The 19,358-nt window shown below is 57.2% G+C and overlaps 1 protein-coding gene across 2 annotated transcripts; it reads left to right on the forward strand.

Moving 5' to 3' along the window:
* The first annotated feature begins 5,351 nt into the window (after positions 1-5,351).
* On the forward strand, positions 5,352-19,349 carry POLRMT (RNA polymerase mitochondrial). Of its 2 annotated transcripts, XM_047777826.1 has the most exons (21): positions 5,352-5,497; positions 6,298-6,396; positions 8,765-9,336; positions 11,595-11,725; positions 11,810-12,002; positions 14,064-14,216; positions 14,390-14,554; positions 14,664-14,834; positions 15,015-15,239; positions 15,405-16,211; positions 16,503-16,625; positions 16,860-16,982; positions 17,182-17,361; positions 17,532-17,618; positions 17,755-17,868; positions 17,960-18,012; positions 18,103-18,201; positions 18,692-18,764; positions 18,913-19,004; positions 19,092-19,153; positions 19,242-19,349. In XM_047777826.1, the coding sequence occupies exons 1-21, from the start codon at positions 5,410-5,412 to the stop codon at positions 19,289-19,291; spliced, it is 3,660 nt and encodes a 1,219-aa protein (XP_047633782.1). In that variant the 5' UTR covers positions 5,352-5,409; the 3' UTR covers positions 19,292-19,349. The 2 variants fall into 2 exon arrangements, with proteins under 2 accessions (XP_047633782.1, XP_047633783.1); XM_047777827.1 differs by lacking the exon at positions 17,532-17,618.
* The last annotated feature ends 9 nt before the right edge of the window (positions 19,350-19,358 follow it).

Raw genomic sequence — 19,358 nt, forward strand, 5'->3', positions numbered from 1 at the left:
GGGAAGGCAGTGAACCTTCACATACTCAGAGCCAAGCGGCATCATTGCCAGGTGGGGACACCAAGGCCCAAGAGGGGCAGCGACTTCCCCAAGGCCCCACACAGGACACATGCCAGGGCTCACATCCCTGCCTTTTGGCTCCTGGTGGCTAAGTCCTGCAGCCAAGGCCAAAGGCAGCACTTCTGAATAGAACCAGGATGAGGACCAGCCTGCCTGGATGGACTGTGGGGGGATAACCAGTCCAGCCAGACACCATCCCCTAGATGCCTTTCAGGTGGCTCTGGGGAATCCCTGATCCCTCTTCCTGGCCAGGCAGGGGGTGTGGCTGACACCCATGCCTCAGTACCCCAGGACTGAGATGGGGACCATCCCAGCCTTTCTCCATACACTCAGAGTCTGAGGCCAGCACTGGGTACCTGCACATGTGCATCACCACCCAAAGCCTTGGATCCTCCTCCAGAAAATGGGCCAGAAGAGGGAAGGCTGGACGGCGGGAGCCAGGTCACCTCTGACCTCGCTGAGCATTTGACTCACACCTGCACTTCCTGCCAGCTGGAAACCTAGTCCTCCCTTTCTAGACTGTGCCCTTCCCTCCCACCAAGAGGATGAGGTCCACAGCCCCGTGTGTGTGGGGGGCGGGGGGGGACCCATGCCTGGGAAGCCAGATGTGCCCCAGGTGCCGCTGGAGTACTTTTACCAAAAACTCGGTTGAGATATAACTCACTCGCCACACAATTCACTCATGAAAGTATGCGATCAGTGCTTTCAGTAGAGTTGTTGACTCTTACCTCCAAGTCCAAAACATTCCATCTCCCCAAAGACAAGCCCCATCCCCATCAGCAGTCACCCCTCATCCCCTCCCCCAGCCCCTGACAGCCAGGAACCCACTCTCTGTCCCTGTGGTTGTGCCTGATCGGGATGTTTCCCATCCATGGAATCCCACAGTGTGTCCTTCTGTGTCTGCTTCTCTCATTGAGCTTCATGGTCTCCAGGTCCATCCATGTGGTAGCGAGTGTGGGTGCCTCTCTCCTATTCACGGCTGAGTGATGCTCCCGTGGGTGGAGGCCACAGCGTGTGTACTCATTGTCCACCGAGGGACACTTGGTTGTTTCAGTGCTTTGGCTGTTGTGATTCGTGTTGCTGTGGATGTGGGTGTACAGGTTTAGGTGTGAACGTGGCCTCTACGCCTCTTCTGTATTTCCCCAGGAGTGGAACTGTCGGGTCATAGGGTTACTCTATGTTTAGCTTTTTTTTGGCCACACCTGTGGCATATGGAAGTTCCCAGGCTAGGTGGTGAATCAAAGCCCTAGCTGCCAGCCTATACCACAGCCACAGCAACGCTGGATCCAAGCCACATCTCTGACCTCCGCCACAGCGCACAGCAATGCCAGATCCTTAACCCACTGAGCAAGGCCAGGGATCGAACCCACATCTTCAGAGATACTAGTCAGGTTCGTAACTGCTGAGCAACAAAGGGAATTCCTATGGTTAGCTGCCAGACCACGGGCACTTGCATTTTCCACAGAAGCTGCCCCATCTTGCATTCCCGCCATTGGTGCACAAGGGCTCCAGTTTATCCACCTCTTCACTGACAGTTGTGATTGTCCGTGGTTTTGATTACAGCCGTCCTATTGGGGTACAGTTGTGCCTCACTGTGGCTTTTTGGAAGACTTCAAGCCTACAGATGAGTTGTAAAGATGGTGCAATGAACACTCTATTCCTGGAGTCCCCAGTTTGATTTCCATCAGCTGGAGATCCAGTAAATACACTGCAGCAAACTCACATGGGGGAATACTATGAAGCCTTGAAAAAGAATAAACTGGGAGTTCCCTAGTGGCCCAGCAGTTAAGGATCCAGCACTGTGGTGCAGGTTCGATCCCTTCCTGGGAACTTATGCATGCCATGGGTACCGCCAAAAAAGACAAACAATCAAAACTATGAGGGACTAAGTATGACAGTGTGCATGCACAGTTAGGGCAAATTATGGACAAGTTTTTAAAACCTTACTGCCACTTCTGAGGATCTGAGAACAAAAAAGATTCTGGGCATGGCCCCTGCACACACCACTACCACTGAGTGGACAGATCACCTAGGCCACCCCTCTGGCCTGACCCCTGGGCCTTCCCCTACCCTCATGCCATGTAAGGGAACAGCTTGACCCAATCAAAGAGTGAGCAACAAGGGGAAAGGCTAATTGTTTTCACTCGCTCCTACCGCACCACAAGTCCCAAATAAAGCTTTGCCTGAGTTTTTGGTCCTGCCTGTTACCAATTTCTATTGATTAAGGAAGGTCAAGAACCCTGGCTGGTAATAATTTGACAGAGACACAGAGGAGAAGCCACGTGATGATGGAGGCAGAGGCTGGGGTGATGTAGCCATAAGCAAGGGACACCTGGGCCCCCAGGACCTGGAAGAGGCAGGAAGGACTCTACCCTGGAGCCTCTGTGTGGACACAGCCCTGACCTGATTTCAGCCTTGTGATATTAATTTTTGATGTCTTGTCTCCAGAAATAGGAGAAAATAAATTTCTGTCCTTTAAGACACCATCTTTGTGGTAATTTGTTACAGCAGCCCCAGGAATCTGATACCATTTCCCTCCATCTAGAAATCTTTTCTCACCTTTCTCAGCACTTTTTTTTAAATGATTTTTATTTTTTCCTTCATAGTTGGTTCTCAGCACTTCTGAAGTGTCCTAGCACACCCCACAGCTCAGGTTCATCTGAACGTCTCCTGGTTTGATTTGGACAAAACATTTTGGTTGAGAATTGGCAGACTTGAACAGATTCTGTAACACAGTGTTGCCTAAACCCTAAGTCTCGACGCCTTACCCCCGTCTTTTTTTTTTTTTGGCTGCATTCGTGGCGTATGGAAGTTCCTGGGCCAGGGATCCAATCTGAGCCACAACTGTGACCTATGCCGCAGCGGTGGCAATGCCAGATCCTTAACCCACTGCATTGGGGCTGGGGATCAAACCTGCACCACTGCAGAGATAAGGCTGGATTCTTAACCTGCTGAGCCACGGTAGAAACTCCCTGCGTCCCCCTCTTAATGAAATCTCTTTTCACATATCTTGGGTATTATTCCTATTTTCTTGCTTAAGATTTACAATAAAACTTGTCATCACCGTCAGGAGTGGAAAACCAGTACCATACATGACACAGTGAAAATAAGCTGTGGGAAGAAATACAAAGAGTCCATGTGACAAAGTCTCAGATCAGTAGGACCACAGCTTAGGAGCTGAGACAGGGGTTACACAGGTGGCCCCAAGCCAGACCTCCCATGTTTGATCAGGAACTGAGAGAATAGCCTCTTCAGGAGTTTCCCTTGTGGCTCAGCAGAAAGGTACCTGACTAGTATCCATGAGGATGCAGGTTCTATTGCTGGCCTCACTCAGTGAGTTAAGGATCCGGTGTTGCTGTGAAGTTGTGTGTAGGTCGAAGATGAAGATCTAGAGTTGCTGTGGCTGTGGTGTAGGCCAGCAGCTGCAACTCTCTGATTTGACCCCTAGCCTGGGAACTTCCATATGCCAAAAAAAAAAAAGCAAAAAAAACCCCAAACGAATAAATAGCCTCTTCACCACTGAGATCCAGGCTCTGACTCTTTGGGAAATATGGGATAGGGCAACTGACATTCCAGAAGATAGAAAAGGGAATGGAGGCAAAGGAGTCAGAAGTCTTGGCCTCCAGGATTCCCCATCGTGGCGCAGTGGAAACGAATCTGACTAGGAACCATGAGGTTGCAGGTTCAATCCCTGGCCTTGCTCAGTGGCTTAAGGATCCAGTGTTGCCCTGAGCTGTGGTGTAGGTCACAGATGCGGCTCAGATCTGGCGTTGCTGTGGCTCTGGTGTAGGCTGGCAGCTACAGCTCCAATTGGACCCCTAGCCTGGGAACCTCCATATGCCGTGGGTGCGGCCCTAAAAAGACAAAAAAAAAAAAAAAAGAGAGAGAGAGAAGTCTTGGCTTCCAGCCCACGCTCCTGGCTCTGCCAGGCTTCAGGGGTGCAAGGGGCTGTCTCTAGGACTTGGGGGGCCGGGCCCAGCTGATTCAGTCCCCCCACCCTTGGGCCAGGAAGGCAACCCTAGGTGTGAGCAAGGGCTGAGGTCACTGCCCCCCAGGGCATCTTGGGGTGGGTTGGGGCAGGTTGGGGAGGACGCTGCGTCTGCTAAAAACATTCCCAGCCGATGGCATCACAGTGCACAGTCGCGCATGGGCAGCTGCATCTTGAATGTGCTGTCAAGAGGCTTCCAGACCTGGGAGTCTGGCACTTCTAGAGCACAGGTCCAGTCTCTAGTCTGGGTAGTGGGGAGACTGAAGTCCAAGTGTCTGAGGACATGCGTGAACCTGAGCCGAGGTTCCTGAGGCTCACTGTAGCCTGGACCCTGAGCATACCTCCAGGTTTGTCATTGCTTCCTCACCCTAAAATGCTGCTCAAATTCTAGCTATCCGTATGTGTTCCTGCCTCAGGGCCTTTGCACTTGCCATGACTGCTTCCTGGAACACAGTTATACTGCATATTGTCATCCTCCACGTGCCAACTGATCCCAGTTCAGATGCTTCCCTCCCCTGATCTCAGTTTCCTGAACTCAGCGGTGAGATGGGCATGCCTTCCAGGACTGATTCTAAAGCTCTGGCCCTCCTTACTCCTGAGTGAGATCTCCATGGAGACCAGGGTTGGGAAGGTACAGGATCCAGGGATTATTTCATTCCACTTGTCATCAAATCAACTAAGTTGGAGGTTAGTGCGCTCCTCCCGTCCACTTTGCCCCTGGCCTCGGGAACTTGGGAACTAGTAGTGGGTAAACTGAGACCAGAAAGAGTGGATGACAGAAATGTCCAGGGAACAACATGACCCGGCTGACCCTTGGCTTTAGGGCTTGGACTCAAACAGATCTGGGCCTTCATTCTAGTGCCTCTAATATTGTCCTGTGTGACTTTGGGCATTTTGATTGACCTCTCTGAACCTCAGTTTCCTCTTCAGTAAACTGGAGACGGTAATAGTTCCCTCCCCAAAGCTATCGTTGGACCAATTAAGATCGTTGACAGGAATCTCTAAATTGCAGAACGCAGTCATAATTACCCGGCGACTACTTCTTAAACAACAAAACCCATGTTCCGGGTCCTCTCAAACATGGCTTATATTCACCCCGTGTTGCCCAAACAACAACTCTCTCCTGCCCCTCCTCGCCAGCGAATAGCCAATCAGAGGGCTCCATCGGCGCGCATGCCCCTGTACCTCGGGGTGGGGTTGTGGGGCCTTGCCCCGCTGCCCCCTGGGAGTTGTGGTTCGGCTGCCCTTTCTGGGCACACGGTTCCTCCGCGGCCGCCGTAGGGCCGTGCAACTATAACTCCCGGCAGGCGCGGAAGGTGCAGGCGCAGTGCGGCGGAGCGGCAGTGCCGCGTGCGGGTGGCATGTCTGCCCTCCGCTGGGGCCGCGGCGCGGCGGGGCTCCGGAGGGCCCTGTGGCCGGCGGGCCGCCATGGCCTCCTGGCGGAGGAAGGTAATGCGGCGGAGACCTGGGGGCCACACCGCGACCCTGCCCCGCCTCCTCACCCGCGGCCGAGACCTTTGGCTTTTCGGCCCGGGAATCCAGCTACTTCCGACTTTTGCCTTTTGCCCTGACTCGACCCCACTTCACTCGTCCTCGGCCCAGTCTCCGAACAGTCTGTGGACGGGGGTCGGCAGGGTACTTTGACCTCTGACACTTGGTTTCTTTTGGAGCCCTCAGTCCACTATTTACGGCTTAGGGATTTTGATCTTTGAACTCTTTACTTTCAGTTGGAGGAAACCTTCGTTCTCGATCCCACGCCCCAGTTTCCTTTTTTTTCTTAGCTGTGATGCCCCCTTCACCTTTGGCTTGTGGGTTTCTTTCATTTTATTTTTTGGCTTTTTAGGGCCTCAGATACGGCATACGGAAACTTCCAAGCCAGGGGTCAAGTCGAAACTACAGCTGCCGGCCTACACTGCGGCTCACGGCAACGCTGGATCATTAACCCGCCGAGTGAGGCCGGGGATGGAACCTGCGTCTTTTTGGATACTAGTCGTGTTCATTTCCACTGAGCCACAAGGGGAACTCCCTGGCCTGTGGGTTTCTTTCCAACGTGAGGCCGGTAGCCACTGACTTTAGGGTTCCTTTGCCCCCAGATCCTGACATTTCCGTCTCTTCAAGGGGCCCTCCTTCCCTCACCGACTGGGCGCCTGCCACTTTAGGGTTCCTTTGCCCCCGGATCCTGACATTTCTGTCCCTTCAAGGGCCCTCCTTCCCTCACCGACTGGGCGCCTCCCTGGTCTCTCCTGCAGGGACCCTTGGTGTCATTGGGGGCCGGAGAAGAAGTTTGTCTGCCAGCCCTTGTGAGCAGGACCGCAGGAAGGACTGGGGCCATGTTGAGCTGCTGGAAGGTGAGCCTGGTCTCTGAGGTCACTGTTCCCCCCCCACCCCACCCCGCCCCCTGCCTGCTGGCCACACTGCCCAGAGCCACCTCCCTGGTTCTTCACGATGAGCCCAAGGAGAAGGCATGTAAGTCTGTAAGGTGGAGGGAGTCATACTGTCCCACTCTGGTGGTCCAATGGCCCACTGCAGTGATGATGTGAAACAAGAACTGTGCACATTGAGTTCTTGTAGTGCCCTTGTCCCCAGACCCACCAGGGACTCCCATTTTCCGAATGAGACAGTGGAGGCCCCAAATTGTGGCTGGAGAGACTGGCCTAAGGCCACACAGGTACATGGGCTTGGGTCGCTGTCTTTGTAATCCTGGATGGACAGCCTAGTTCTGGCGGCCTCCCAAGCAAGCAGGGGGCATCTGTCCTTTCTCACCATCTGTTATCTCCCTCCCAGTTGGCCAGTGCCTCCTGTTTCCCCTCCTGCCCCATGTTCAGTGTGTGTTCAGCAGCCAGGAGGGGGTTGGGGAGCCTTGAAAAAGAAAAATCTAATAGAAAATCCCAGGTGTGCAGAGGTAGAGACAGGTCCTAGCAACTTCCTTTGATTTCTCACCCATCTCTTTTTTTTTTTTTTTAAATGGCTACATCTGTTGCATGTGGAAGTTCCTGGGCTAGTAGTTGATTCTGAGCCACAGCTGTGACCTATGCTGTAGCTGTGGCAGTCCTGGATCCTTTGACTCCCAGCCCCTGCATTCAGATTCCTAACCCACTGCTCCACAGCAGGAAATCCACCCATCTCATTTTATTTTTTTTTATTATTATTTTTTTTGTCTTTTTGCCTTTTCTAGGGCCGCACCCACGGCATATGGAGGTTCCCAGGCTAGGGGTCTAATTGGAGCTGTGGCCACCGGGGTTAGGGTTAGGGCCACAGCAACGCAGCAACACAGGATCCGAGTGGCATCTGCAACCTACACCACAGCTCACGGCAACACCGGATCCTTAACCCACTGAGCAAGGCCAGGGATCGAACCCGCAACCTCATGGTTCCTCGTCGGATTCGTTAACCACTGAGCCATGACGGGAACTCCAACCCATCTCATTTTAAAGTAAAGCCCAGATTCTGGAAATCTGAATCACTTTCTGGCACACTCCAGCCTAGACCCCTCCAACTGGTTCCTCTCTCATAGAATAAATTTTATCCCCCCACTGAGGGCCACAGAGCGCCGAGACCTCTGTCATCAGGAGCTTTGCACCCACTTGTCCCTGGTCAGCCCCTCAGGGAGATCAGACGTGGCTGCCTGGGGTGAGGGGGTTGTGCCCATGCTTTTGCCTTGTGTCCCTCCTGGCACTTTGTAGCCCCCAGTTGCCTGTGTGTTCTGAAAATGTCTTCTGAGTTTTGAGCCACTCTGAGGCCTAGGTCCACACCTGCCTCATGACTGTTTCTGTCCCGGGCTAGCTCTCTCCCAGGGCTTATGTTCCAGTGAGAGAGGCCCAAGGCAGATCTGCTTGGTCCTTATGTTCGCGGGTTCCGTGTTTGCAAAGTCTCCCACCAGTCCAACTTTACTTGTGACCCCAAAGACAGTACTTTCAGGGTCACTTGCAGACGTGAGCAGCAAAACCCTGAGCCACCTGACACATGACTTCCCCCTGAAGAACATCCTTTTCAGGGTGCATTTAGTACCACAGCTTTGCACTTTTGTGTGCTTTCCTGGTAGTTTTGCTGTTTACGTGCCCCTGGTGTGGTGCTGAGGCGCCGTCTGGTATTCTCAGCTCACAGGGGCTGGGACCCCGAGCCTTTTGAAGAAGACGTGTGTTCGATGTGTTTTGTTCAGGAGTGAGTGCAGGGTGGTATGGCCCTGCATCTAACATTAATGGGTCGACAGTATATGTGAAATAAGGCACCCACATGAGAACTCACAAAATAAGGTTATGTGCTGATCCATTGGTGGAAATGGGACCACAGGCTCCCAGGAGCCCTGCGTTTCCCTGGGATCCATGGTTCCCTGTTCACCAGCTCTGACCACAGCTTTATAGAACAGAGCTGTGAATTGTCGGGTAAGGGTCTGTGCAAAGGCCCTGAAGCCGTCATGGCTGGAGATGGGGGTGGGGGCGGGAGGCACTGGGTAGCTTTTGTGGGTGGTGCTGCCCAGCTGGGTATGGAGGGAGATAGTTGTAGAAGACCCTTGGGCTCTGGGCAGAGCTCCTGGAAGGACTAAGTGGCGGGCGGTGGCGGCTGGGAGACAGGAGCAGGTTGCGGGTAACGCCAGGAGCTTGTTTGGGACATTGCGTTTGAGAGGCTCAGGTGACTGGTGGTGAGGGGGTGGGTGGTGTGTGCCTCTTGCCACCTGGACCTTGGGGGCTTCCTGACTTTTGTCCTTCTGTCCCATAGTGCTTGAGGCGAGGGTGCGCCAGCTGCAGGCCGAGAGCGAGGCGGAGGTGACAGTGAAGAAGGTGGCCATGGCTCAGGCCTCGGAGGCTGGTGGCATCCAGCCACCTAGGAAGGCCCAAGTGGGGGCTGGTGACCGCTGGGCGCAGAAACTAGATGAGGAGCAGCGGCTGATGGAGAGGCGCAAGGAGCAGCTGCGGGAGAGAATGCAAAAGGGTGGCAAGCGGCTGTGGCGGGTGGAGCTGCGTAAGGAGCCCCGGCTGCTGAGCAGGAAGCTGGCGAAGCAGCTGCAGCGCTGGCAGAAGGGGACCCCCCAAAGCCCCTGGGAGGAGCAGCTGGAGCAGTTGCTACAGGAGGCCCCGCAGAGGCTGAGCTGCAAAGAAGCCAGTAGGGATCCTGAGGCGAAGCTGGAGGGCCAGCAGCAGAAGCTCCTGTCCTTCTTAGAGTGCTGCCTGCACACGGGCCACCTGCCTCTTGCCCACCACGTGCTGGTCACCTACCACAGCAGGTCCCAGCAGCAGCAGCTGCTAACTCTCGCCATGTACAATGCGGTCATGCTGGGCTGGGCGCGTGAGGTAAGTGGCTGTCCTCTGGGTGCTGGTGCCTGAGGTCAGAGGCAGAAGCTAAGGGGGCGCTTGTCTTTGAGTTCCAAAGCTCAGTCCTTTTTTTTTTTTCTTTAATTATTTTAGTAATTCTTTAGGTTTGTTTACTGTGAGTCACAAGTGGCTTTAAAAGGAAATTCTGAGAATGACCAAAAGGGAAGGAAGACTCTGAACTCCTATTTCAGAGTTTCCTTCTGGTTACTTGACCAGGGCTCTAGCTGGAGGGGTGCTGCAGACCCTCCTCAGCTCAATGAGCATGACACTTTCTGCCTGGCTTGTTCTTTTATCTTTTCTTTTTTTTAATGGCTGTACCTGTGGTACATGAAAGTTCCTGGACCAGGGATTGAATCCAAGCCACAGCTGAGACCTGTGCTGCAGCTGTGGCAACACCAGATCCTTTAACCCACTGCCCAGGGCTGGGGATTGAACCTTCGCCTTTGCAGTGGCCTGATCCTTCACCCACTGTGCCATGGTGGGAGCTTCCCCTCCTGGCTTGTTTTTTTCTCCCATTTCCTGCAGTGGGCTCCCTTCGTTTTAGTGCAGGCATTCGCAGCTGTGAATGTCCCTTTGGGCACAGCTTTAGCTGCTTTCTTTTTTTCTTTTGTCTTTTTGTTGTTGTTGCTATTTCTTGAGCCGCTCCCACAGCATATGGAGGTTCCCAGGCTAGGGGTCCAATCAGAGCTGTAGCCACCGGCCTATGCCAGAGCCACAGCAACGCGGGATCCGAGCCGCGTCTGCAACCTACACCACAGCTCACGGCAACGCCGGATCGTTAACCCACTGAGCAAGGGCAGGGATCGAACCCGCAACCTCATGGTTCCTAGTCGGATTCGTTAACCACTGCGCCACGACGGGAACTCCTAGCTGCTTGCTTTTTACTTGGAGTTTCTCCTCTGATCTGTGGCTGCTTTGAGAGCTCCTTACATGTCCTTGCAGGAAAACTTCCCCAACACCCTCCCTCCAGCAGGGACAGTGAGTGCCTGGTGGATAAGGGACGCACCAGCGACAAGTCCAGGTGCAGCTTGGGAAGGCGGGTCTGCGGCAGGGATTTTGCTGTGCTGACTCATGCAAATGAGGCGACCCAGAGCAGCCTGATGGTGCCTCTGAGGCACCCAAGGTCTCCACGGTGACAGTCCTTGGGGCTTTCTCGCCTAGGTTGTGTTCACAGATGAGCTTAGTCCCAGGAGTTCGGCTTCCATCCTAGGCTGTGGCCTCCAGCTCCCCGGAAGAGTTCTGTCTTGGCCACCGCTCCTGTCATTAGAGGAGCTTCCTGGGGCTGCTGAACGAGTGGCCGTAAACCGGGAGGCTCACAGCAACACAGGCCTATTTTCTTGTTGTCCCAGGTCAGGGTGTGCCCCCCACCCCTACCCTGCAAGGCTCCAGGGGAGGGTCCTCCCTGCCTCTTGCAGCTTCTGAGGGCCGACATTCCTTGGCCTGTGGCTGCATCCCTCTGATCTGTGCCTCAGTTGTCACACTGCCTTACCCCACTGTGACCTCCCCTTAACTACATCTGCAGAGACACTATTTCTAAATAAGGCCATTTGCTGGGGTTCTTTCTAGGTGGGTGTGAGTTTGGGGGGAACTGGTCAGCCCAGCCACAGCACCAAGTGGCTTTGTAAATAATCGTTTCTGGGCGGGTGTGGCTGCCACTTGGACCTGAGTTGGAGGCCTCTTTCTTCTGTGAGCTCACTGTAGCCCACACCTCACTTCCCTCTGCAAAGCGGGGATCCTTCGGGGTTCTTGGGAGGAGTCAAGGCTTCAGCCCTGCTTGTGTCCGGGACAGGGAGGGGAGTATGTGAAGGTTCAAATGGGTGTTTTCATGGTGGTGACGTTATTACAGGTTCTATAAAGGTGGGGTGGGTGGGCTCGCTCTAGACCAGCGGCATTGAGCACAGCAAAGTGCTCTTCACCACTGTTTAGTCCAGCTTGAGTATCTCATTTGCGCTCAGCTGGGTGGCCAGGTGGCCGTGCATGGCTCTGGACTGGGCTGCACTGCTCCCAAGACCGTGCAGATAGGGCAGGACCGCAGGGCGGGTGTTGGGGAGGGGCCCGAGAGGTAGGGGCAGGGCACTTAGCCGGTGCCCTGATGCAGGAGGCGAAAGCAGCCGCCCACCACCACGTGGTGCCTGAGGAGGTGGTAGCGACTTCCCGCACTGAGGGAGGGGTCAGGAAACTAGGCAGAGGAGCCTGCCGAGGGGCCCCCCTCAGACCTCCCTGGCTCGTTCCCGCAGGGCTCCTTCAAAGAGCTGGTGTATGTGTTCTTCATGGTGAAAGATGCCGGGCTCACCCCTGATCTGCTGTCCTACGCAGCTGCTCTGCAGTGCATGGGGCGTCTGGACCAGGATACAGACACCATCCGAAGGTGGGTGGGGGTCAGGGGCCCCGGGGACTCCCACAGCCGCTGGGCGCTAAGACCAAGGTGGGGGCCGCCCTGTGTGCCCCACAGGTGTCTGAAGCAGATGGCCCAAGACGGGCTGCAGCTAGAGGGGCTCTTCACGTCTGTGCTGCTGCGCGAGGAGGAGCGGGCCGAGCTGCTGAAGGCTGTGCGCAAGGCCAAGCCCACCTTCAGCGTCCCGTGCCCACGCCCGCCTCCACCCCAGGTCAATACCTCGCCGCTGCTCCGGGAGATCTATGCCAAGGTGAGCCCCTGCCTGTGGCCTGACAATCAGCGGGGTTTCTCTGGAGGGGTCTCCTGGAGCCTCAGTCCCTCCCCCATCTCTCCTTGTTGGGACGCCACCCCTGCTTCTCGGACACGAAACAAGTGGGGCCTTGACCCTAAAGGTGGAAGCTGGCAGTTGCCAACAGGGGCAGGCTGCCATGCGCTGCCCTGGCTTTCCACGTGAGGCTCAGCAGTAGGCTGAGCATGGGAGTGCCACAGGACAGCTGAAGCAGCAGGCAGGCAGAGGAAAGTGTGGCACCAGATGCACTGGGTTTTTCTTTTTCTGTAAAAATCTCCTACAGTTCACCTTTGAAAGGTATAATTCAGTTATTTCTGAGTACACTGGTTTCTGTTTAATTCCAGAACATTCCATCACCCCAAAAAGGAAACTCCATCCCCATTAGCGGTCACCCCCAGCCCCTGACAACCACTAACGCACTCTCTGAGGATGTGCCTGTTCTGGACATCTCCCATCCATAGGATCACACACTGTGCCTTTCTTTTTTCTTCGTCCTTTTTTTTTTTTTTTTTTTTTTTTTAGGGCCGCACTTGCAGCATATGGAGGTTGCCAGGCTAGGTGTCAAATCAGAGCTGTAGTTGCTGGTGTACACCACAGCCACAGCAACGCCAGATCCAAGCTGCGTCTGCAGCCTTCAACCACAGCTCACGGCAATGCTGGATCCTTACCCCACTGAGCGAGGCCAGGGATCGAACCTGCGTCCTCATGGATGCCAGTCAGGTTTGTTTCCACTGAGCCATGATGGGAACTTCATGTGTCTTTCTGAGGCTGTTTCTCTCACTGAGCATCATGGTCTCAAGGTCTGTCCACGTGGTAGCAAGTGTTGGTACTTCTCTCCTTTTCATGGCCGAGTGATGTTCTTGTGTATTGAGGGGCAACGTGATGTTTGTCCATCATCTGTTGTTTTTTTGTGTGTATGTCCCCTTTTTTCGGGGGGGGAGCCCTATGGCATTTGGAGTTCCCATGCCAGGGATCAAAGCTGAGCTGCAGTTGCGACCTGCACTGGCAGTGCTGAATCCTTTAACACACTGTGCCAGGCTGGGGTCAAACTTGCATTCTGGTGCTACAGAGACATTGCTGATCTCGTTGAGGCACAGTGGAACTCCTGTTTCATGTCTTGTTGTTTTTTTGGGGGGTTTTTTTTGGCCTTGCCCTTGGCATGTGGAAGTTCCTGGGCCAGGGATGGCACCTGTGCCACAGCAGTGACCCAAGCCACTGCAGTGACAATGCTGGATCTTTAACCTGCTGAGTCACAAGAGAACTTCCTGTCTCTTGTGTGTTGACGCACCACATTGGTTGGTTGTACCTTTTGACTGTTGTGAACCATGCTGCTGTGGCCATGTGGGTACAGTTCTTTGTGTGGATGTATATTTGTGGTTTTCAGAGTGTTGGGTTTTGCTGTTTTTATTTTTAGGCGGGTCACACATTGACACGGTTCCAAGTTTAAAAAGAAAATGGTGGCACCCAGGGACTTGAACCGTCTTCCTGGGTGATCTCGCCTGCCCAGCAAGGCCAGGCAGATGCTTTTTCAAACCAGTGTGGTTGTGTTAAACACTGTGTAGAGTTCCTGTTCTGGCTCAGTGGAAGTGAATCCAACTAGTATCCAGGAGGACGCAGGTTTGATCCCTGGCCTTGCTCAGCTGGGGTTAAGGATCCAGCGTTGCCATGAGCTGTGTGTGGTGTAGGTTGCAGACGTGGCTGTGACATAGGCTGGTGACGACAGCTCCCATTCGACCCCTAGCCTGGGAACCTCCATATGCCACAGGTGCGGCCCTAAAAAGACAAAAAAGAAAGAACCCCCCCCCCCCCATCTGCACTCTGCTTTCCCCCATCGTCAGGCATGGATGATTTTCAGGAGACCTGGGAAAATGGATGTGATTCTGCCTCTGGACGGGTGCGAGGTCCTGGGGTCTAGTGTGGGCAGCTGCTCTTCTTGACCTTGGCTAGGGGCGAAGCTGTCTCTGGGGACCCAGGTCCAGGGGTCAGGTGCTCAGGGCCTCACTACCAGTCTCTTGCCGCCAGCCCAATTGCACTGTGTCCTACCCGAGGCTGCACCTGCCTCTTGAGAAGTTGCAGGAGCTCTTCCAGCAGCAGCTCAGCATGGAGCTGGCCACCACTGTCACTGTGGAATCGGTGGAAAAGGCACCGCCACTGACCAAGGAGGTTCTGCACGCGGTAAGGGCCCATGTGTTGGGGGGCTCACTGCACAGCCCCCTTCCACCGCCCTCTGCCTGACTGTTCCAGTCCCTGAGCTGGGGGCACCGGGTGCCCATGTGCTGCCAGGCCCAGGACAGCTGGGATTGGTGGGCATGGGGGTGACTCTCTGGCGTCCCCCCTCCAACATACAGCGGCAGACACTGACCATCCTCCGTGCCCAATGGGAGAAGGCGCTGTGCCGAGAGCTGCAGGAGACCAAGGAGAGTGAGGCCTACGCTGCCCATGAAGGCCGCTCATCGCTCTTCCCGTACCTGTGCCTGCTCAGCGAGAAGGAGCTTGTGGAGATGCTGTTGCAGGTGGGCAGCTGGGAAGTGGGGGTGGGGTGGGGGGCGGGGCCACCATTGCTGCTGACCTGCTCCAGGGTCAGGAGGGAGCATGGAGCTTACACAGCACGCTGCCTTCCAGACCCTGCAGGTTCTGCCTGCACATGGAGAGTCCCTTTTCTACCTGGCGCACAGGCTGGGTCAGCGCGTCTTCAACCGGCACATGGTACAGAGAAAGCAGCTCAGCAACCAGGTGCAGGTGCTGGAGAAGCAGTACTCCAAGTACCTGCACCTGCTGGCCTCTGACACCCAGGTGAGGTCTGGGAGCTCAGGTGGGAAACGAAAACCTCACGCAGAGGGCCCATCCTCGCTTTGGGGCAGTTGGATCTGCCTCTCAACTCTGCTTCAGTTTCCTCATATGACACTGGGAGGGAACTGGGTGTCCAGTTCTGTGCCCGGACCCTCAGCCCCTGACCCACCCACCTACCCACAGGTGGCGGAGCCCTGCCTGCCACGGCAGTACTGGGAGGCACTGGGGCTTCCTGAGTACCCCCAAGAACAGCCCTGGTCCCTGTCTGTGCTGGTGCAACTAGGCAAGAGGCTGGCAGAGATGCTGGTGCAGGCTGTGCGGATGCCCAGCAACCTGGCTACGCCCCGGGACTCCAACACACTCATCCCCGTGCTCTATCACGTCTACTCCTTCCGTAGCTTCCGCCAGGTGGGCTGCCCTGGGCTCTGGGTGGCATGGGCCGCTGGGCCACGGCTGGGTCCTGCCAGAATCTTGCTGCAGCCACAGACCTGTCTCAGGGTCCTGGGGCCTGCCTCTGGCGCCTTTGGGGTGGCTGGCTCCTTGACTGTCGCCACCTGCCCCGTCCACCCACAGATCGGGATCCTGAAGCCACACCCAGCCTTCAGGCAGCTGCTGGAGACGGCAGCAGAAGGCACACTGACCTTCGAGTCAACCGAGGTGCCCATGCTGTGCCCGCCACTGCCTTGGACATCCCCCCATTCCGGTGCCTTCCTACTGAGCCCCACCAAGATGATGCGTTCAGTGGAGGGCACCCAGCAGCACCAGGTCCTGCTGGAGCGCTGCCGGCCCGCTGAGCTGCATGGTGCCCTGGACGCCCTCACCCAGCTGGGCAATTGTGCCTGGCAGGTCAATGGACCTGTGCTGGACCTGGTGCTGGAGCTCTTCAACAACAAGGGCTGTCCCCATCTGGGCGTGCCTGCCCCACCCCTTGAGGCCCCCCGGCCTCCTGAGGGCCGCCAGGCCCCCGACGCCTGCCTGCAACCAAATGTGCTGCCCACCCAGAAGGCCGAGCTGCGGCGGGAGCTGGCGCGCCGCCTGAAGATGGCGCGGGAGATGCACAGCCTGCGAACTGAGGCACTCTACCGCCTCTCGATGGCCCAGCACCTGCGGGGTCGCATCTTCTGGCTGCCGCACAACATGGACTTCCGCGGCCGGACCTACCCCTTCCCACCCCACTTCAACCACCTGGGCAGCGACCTGGCCCGCGCCCTGCTGGAGTTTGCCCAGGGCCGCCCGCTCGGCCCTCAGGGCCTCGACTGGCTCAAGATCCACCTGGTCAACCTCACAGGGCTGAAGAAGCACGAGTCGCTGCAGGCACGCCGGGACTTGGCAGATGAGCTGATGGAGGACATCCTGGACTCGGCCGACCGGCCCATGACGGTAGAGAGGATGGGAAGGCGGCAGCTGGGCCTTAGTCTTTTCCTCCACCTCAGGCCATTGGCAGCTCTGCCACCTTCCATGCCGCAGTGGCTGGTCACTCAGGGCTATTGCTACGTCCCCCTCCCTGGTCTGTCGCTCTTTTCTCTCCATGCGTCTGTGTGTCTTCATGTTGCCTGGGTCCACCCTACTCTCGTCTGTGCCCAGGGAGCCCTGTCTAGGCTGCAAGACCCGCCCTGACCCCACCAGACCTGGAGACCCCGGGCCTCACTTAGCCCACCTGCCCTCCTGCAGGGCCGGAAGTGGTGGATGGAGGCGGACGAGCCCTGGCAAACCCTGGCCTGCTGCATGGAGATCGCTCGGGCGGTGCGTGCCCCTGACCCCACTGCCTATGTCTCCCACTTCCCGGTTCACCAGGTGAGCTGGGGGCACCCAGTGTGGAGTGGCACGGTGTCCCACTCTGCGCTGGCTGGTGTTCCCACAAGGGGCAGTTCACACAGGCCCGGCCCCTGCCTCTCCGTTCCCCTTTGTGGGGGCTGCTGCCCACCTACGTGTGTCAGAAGCTGGGGGCCTCTCCTGTGAGCAGAGCTGGGGAAATGCAGACCTTCCCCCAGCCCTGCCCAGGCCCCCTCACTCTGCACCCCTGGCCAGGATGGCTCCTGTAACGGCTTGCAGCACTACGCCGCCCTGGGCCGGGATAGCGCAGGGGCCGCCTCTGTCAACCTGATGCCCTCGGACCTGCCGCAGGACGTTTACAGCGGGGTGGCTGCACAGGTAGGCACTACGGACCCCCCACTCATTACCTGTCCTCAAACTCTCCAGGGCCTGTGTGAACACATGGGCGCTGTAGACCCTGTAGTCTTAGTCTCTGTCCTGGGCTTCCTGAGGGAGGTGTGAGAGGGGCCGGGGTGAGGCCCACGAGGGGCTGGGGGGCTGGGCAGGCCCCGCCCTCTGACCCCCAACACCTGCCCAGGTGGAGGTGTTCCGCAGGCAGGATGCCGAGCAGGGCATGCGGGTGGCACAAGTGCTGGAGGGCTTCATCAGCCGCAAGGTGGTCAAGCAGACGGTGATGACCGTGGTGTACGGGGTCACCCGCTACGGGGGCCGCCTGCAGATCGAGAGGCGCCTCCGGGAGCTCCAGGACTTCCCCCAGGTGCACAGCTGTGACCCCAGATCCTGCCGGCCCCACCCCTGGACACAGGGCAGCAGGCAGTTGTCGGGGAGGGGCTCCCAGAGGAGTGTGCCAACAGCTTCAGGTGGGGGGGCCCTGGGGGGGTTGTGGCGGGAACCTGGGTCCTACCGACCACCTCCCCCACCTGCCAGGAGTTTGTGTGGGAGGCCTCGCACTACCTTGTACGCCAGGTGTTTAACAGCCTCCAGGAGATGTTCTCTGGCACCCGGTCCATCCAGGTGAGGCCTCGTCCTCCCTGGACGGGCTTCCCCCCCCGCCCCCCCGCGCCCCCTGCCCGTCTACCCCCCCCCACCCGCCTGCCCCCCCCCCAACTCCGCCCCTGCCCTGCCCTGAGCCCAGTGCCTGCCCCCGCAGCGCTGGCTGACTGACAGTGCCCGGCTCATCGCCCACATGGGCTCGGCTGTGGAGTGGGTCACGCCGCTGGGCATCCCCATCATCCAGCCCTACCACCGCGACTCCAAGGTCACAGTACGTGCGGCCTTGCCCCCACGCCCACCCCCACCCCCACGGAGGCAGGGCAGGGCTCACCACCCCTGCACCTCCTGCCCTGACCCTGCAGATCAAAGGTGGGCTTCAGAACCTCAGCTTCAACAGCAGTGTGGACACCAGCCAGTGAGTGCAAGGACTGGGCAGGGTGGGGCGCCTGGGCCAGAAGGCCACCTGGGGAGGTTCTGGAGTCCCCACCTCCACTCCTCCCCCCAGGAAGCCCAACACGCTGAAGCAGAAGAACGGCTTCCCGCCCAACTTCATCCACTCGCTGGACTCCTCACACATGATGCTCACGGCCCTGCACTGCTACAGGTGTGGATGTCCCCTGTGTGGGCCAGGGGCCCGCACAGGGGGAGATAGCTCGTGAGCTCAGGTCCTGCTGGTGGGTCCTGCCAGCCAGGACCAGGACAAGGGTGGGGCCAGGGCTGAGCCCTCCGGCAGGCCTGCAGGACCTGGTGCCCAGGAGACAGGCCACCAGGTAGCAGGGGCTAGGAAGTGGCTCTGAGAGTGAAGCTGGCCCTTAGAGGGTCCCAGACTCGGCATGCTGTGTGGCCTGACACAGCGGGACCTATGTGGACCTCCTGGGTCAGGCACAGCCGTCCTGGTTTCTCCTGAGTCCCTTGGAGGCGGCTGAGCATGGGTGGTGGGGGCACGTGTTGATGGTTGTTAGAAACAGCTGCTGACGTGGAGATGAGGCTGCACTGAGCCCTGGTTCCCTTCGGAGGCCCTTGGGTGTGGATCAAGGGGAGAGTGGACCTTGAGGTGTGGCTTCTCCTCATGGAGCCCCTCCCTCCTGCTACAGAAAGGGCCTGACCTTTGTCTCTGTCCACGACTGCTTCTGGACCCACGCAGCTGATGTTGCGGTCATGAACCAGGTATGGCCTGCCCCCGTCAAAGTGGACACCCCTGGTCTTGTGGCCTTCACCCTGTGGGACCTCACAGCCCCAGCTTCACCCCCTCCCAGTCACTCTCTCCCTATGTCCTGAGCCTGGTTCTGGCTTCTGACTGTCCCACCCCCACAAGGTGTGCCGAGAGCAGTTTGTCCAGCTGCACAGCCAGCCCATCCTCCATGACCTGTCCAGGTTCCTAAGGAATCGGTTCTGCTCTGACCCCAGGTGAGGCACACCCAACCCCAGTGCCCTCGCGCCCTCCGCCTCCCCACCCTGCCTATGCTTCATCCCCCATCCTGCTCTTGGCTCCAGGGCCTCTAAGAATATCTGGGCCTCCAGGCTGATGGACACACTGCTATCAGTGCCCAAGCCAGGTACGGTCCCTGGAGGTGCGGGCTCCTTCTGCAGGCTGGGGTTGAGGCCTTCCCTCGAGCCCGCCCACGGCCTCTCTCTGCTCCACAGGGACCTTCGACCTGGAGCAGGTGAAGCACTCCACATACTTCTTCAGCTGACCGACCACCTCCGGGGCAGGGCACCCTGTACCATAGTGTAAATAAAATCTTGTCTCCACTTAGTGAG

This window comes from Phacochoerus africanus, chromosome 4 (assembly GCF_016906955.1).
Source record: "Phacochoerus africanus isolate WHEZ1 chromosome 4, ROS_Pafr_v1, whole genome shotgun sequence".
Lineage (NCBI taxonomy): Eukaryota > Metazoa > Chordata > Mammalia > Artiodactyla > Suidae > Phacochoerus > Phacochoerus africanus.

Bases quoted from the DNA above. Each gene is read 5' to 3' on its own strand.
- POLRMT (XM_047777826.1), top strand. From the start codon at position 5,410: ATGTCTGCCCTCCGCTGGGGCCGCGGCGCGGCGGGGCTCCGGAGGGCC. The intron at 17,619-17,754 runs GTGAGGCCTCGT...CTGCCCCCGCAG, and splicing joins CTGGCACCCGGTCCATCCAG to CGCTGGCTGACTGACAGTGC. The intron at 18,202-18,691 runs GTGTGGATGTCC...CTCCTGCTACAG, and splicing joins ACGGCCCTGCACTGCTACAG to AAAGGGCCTGACCTTTGTCT.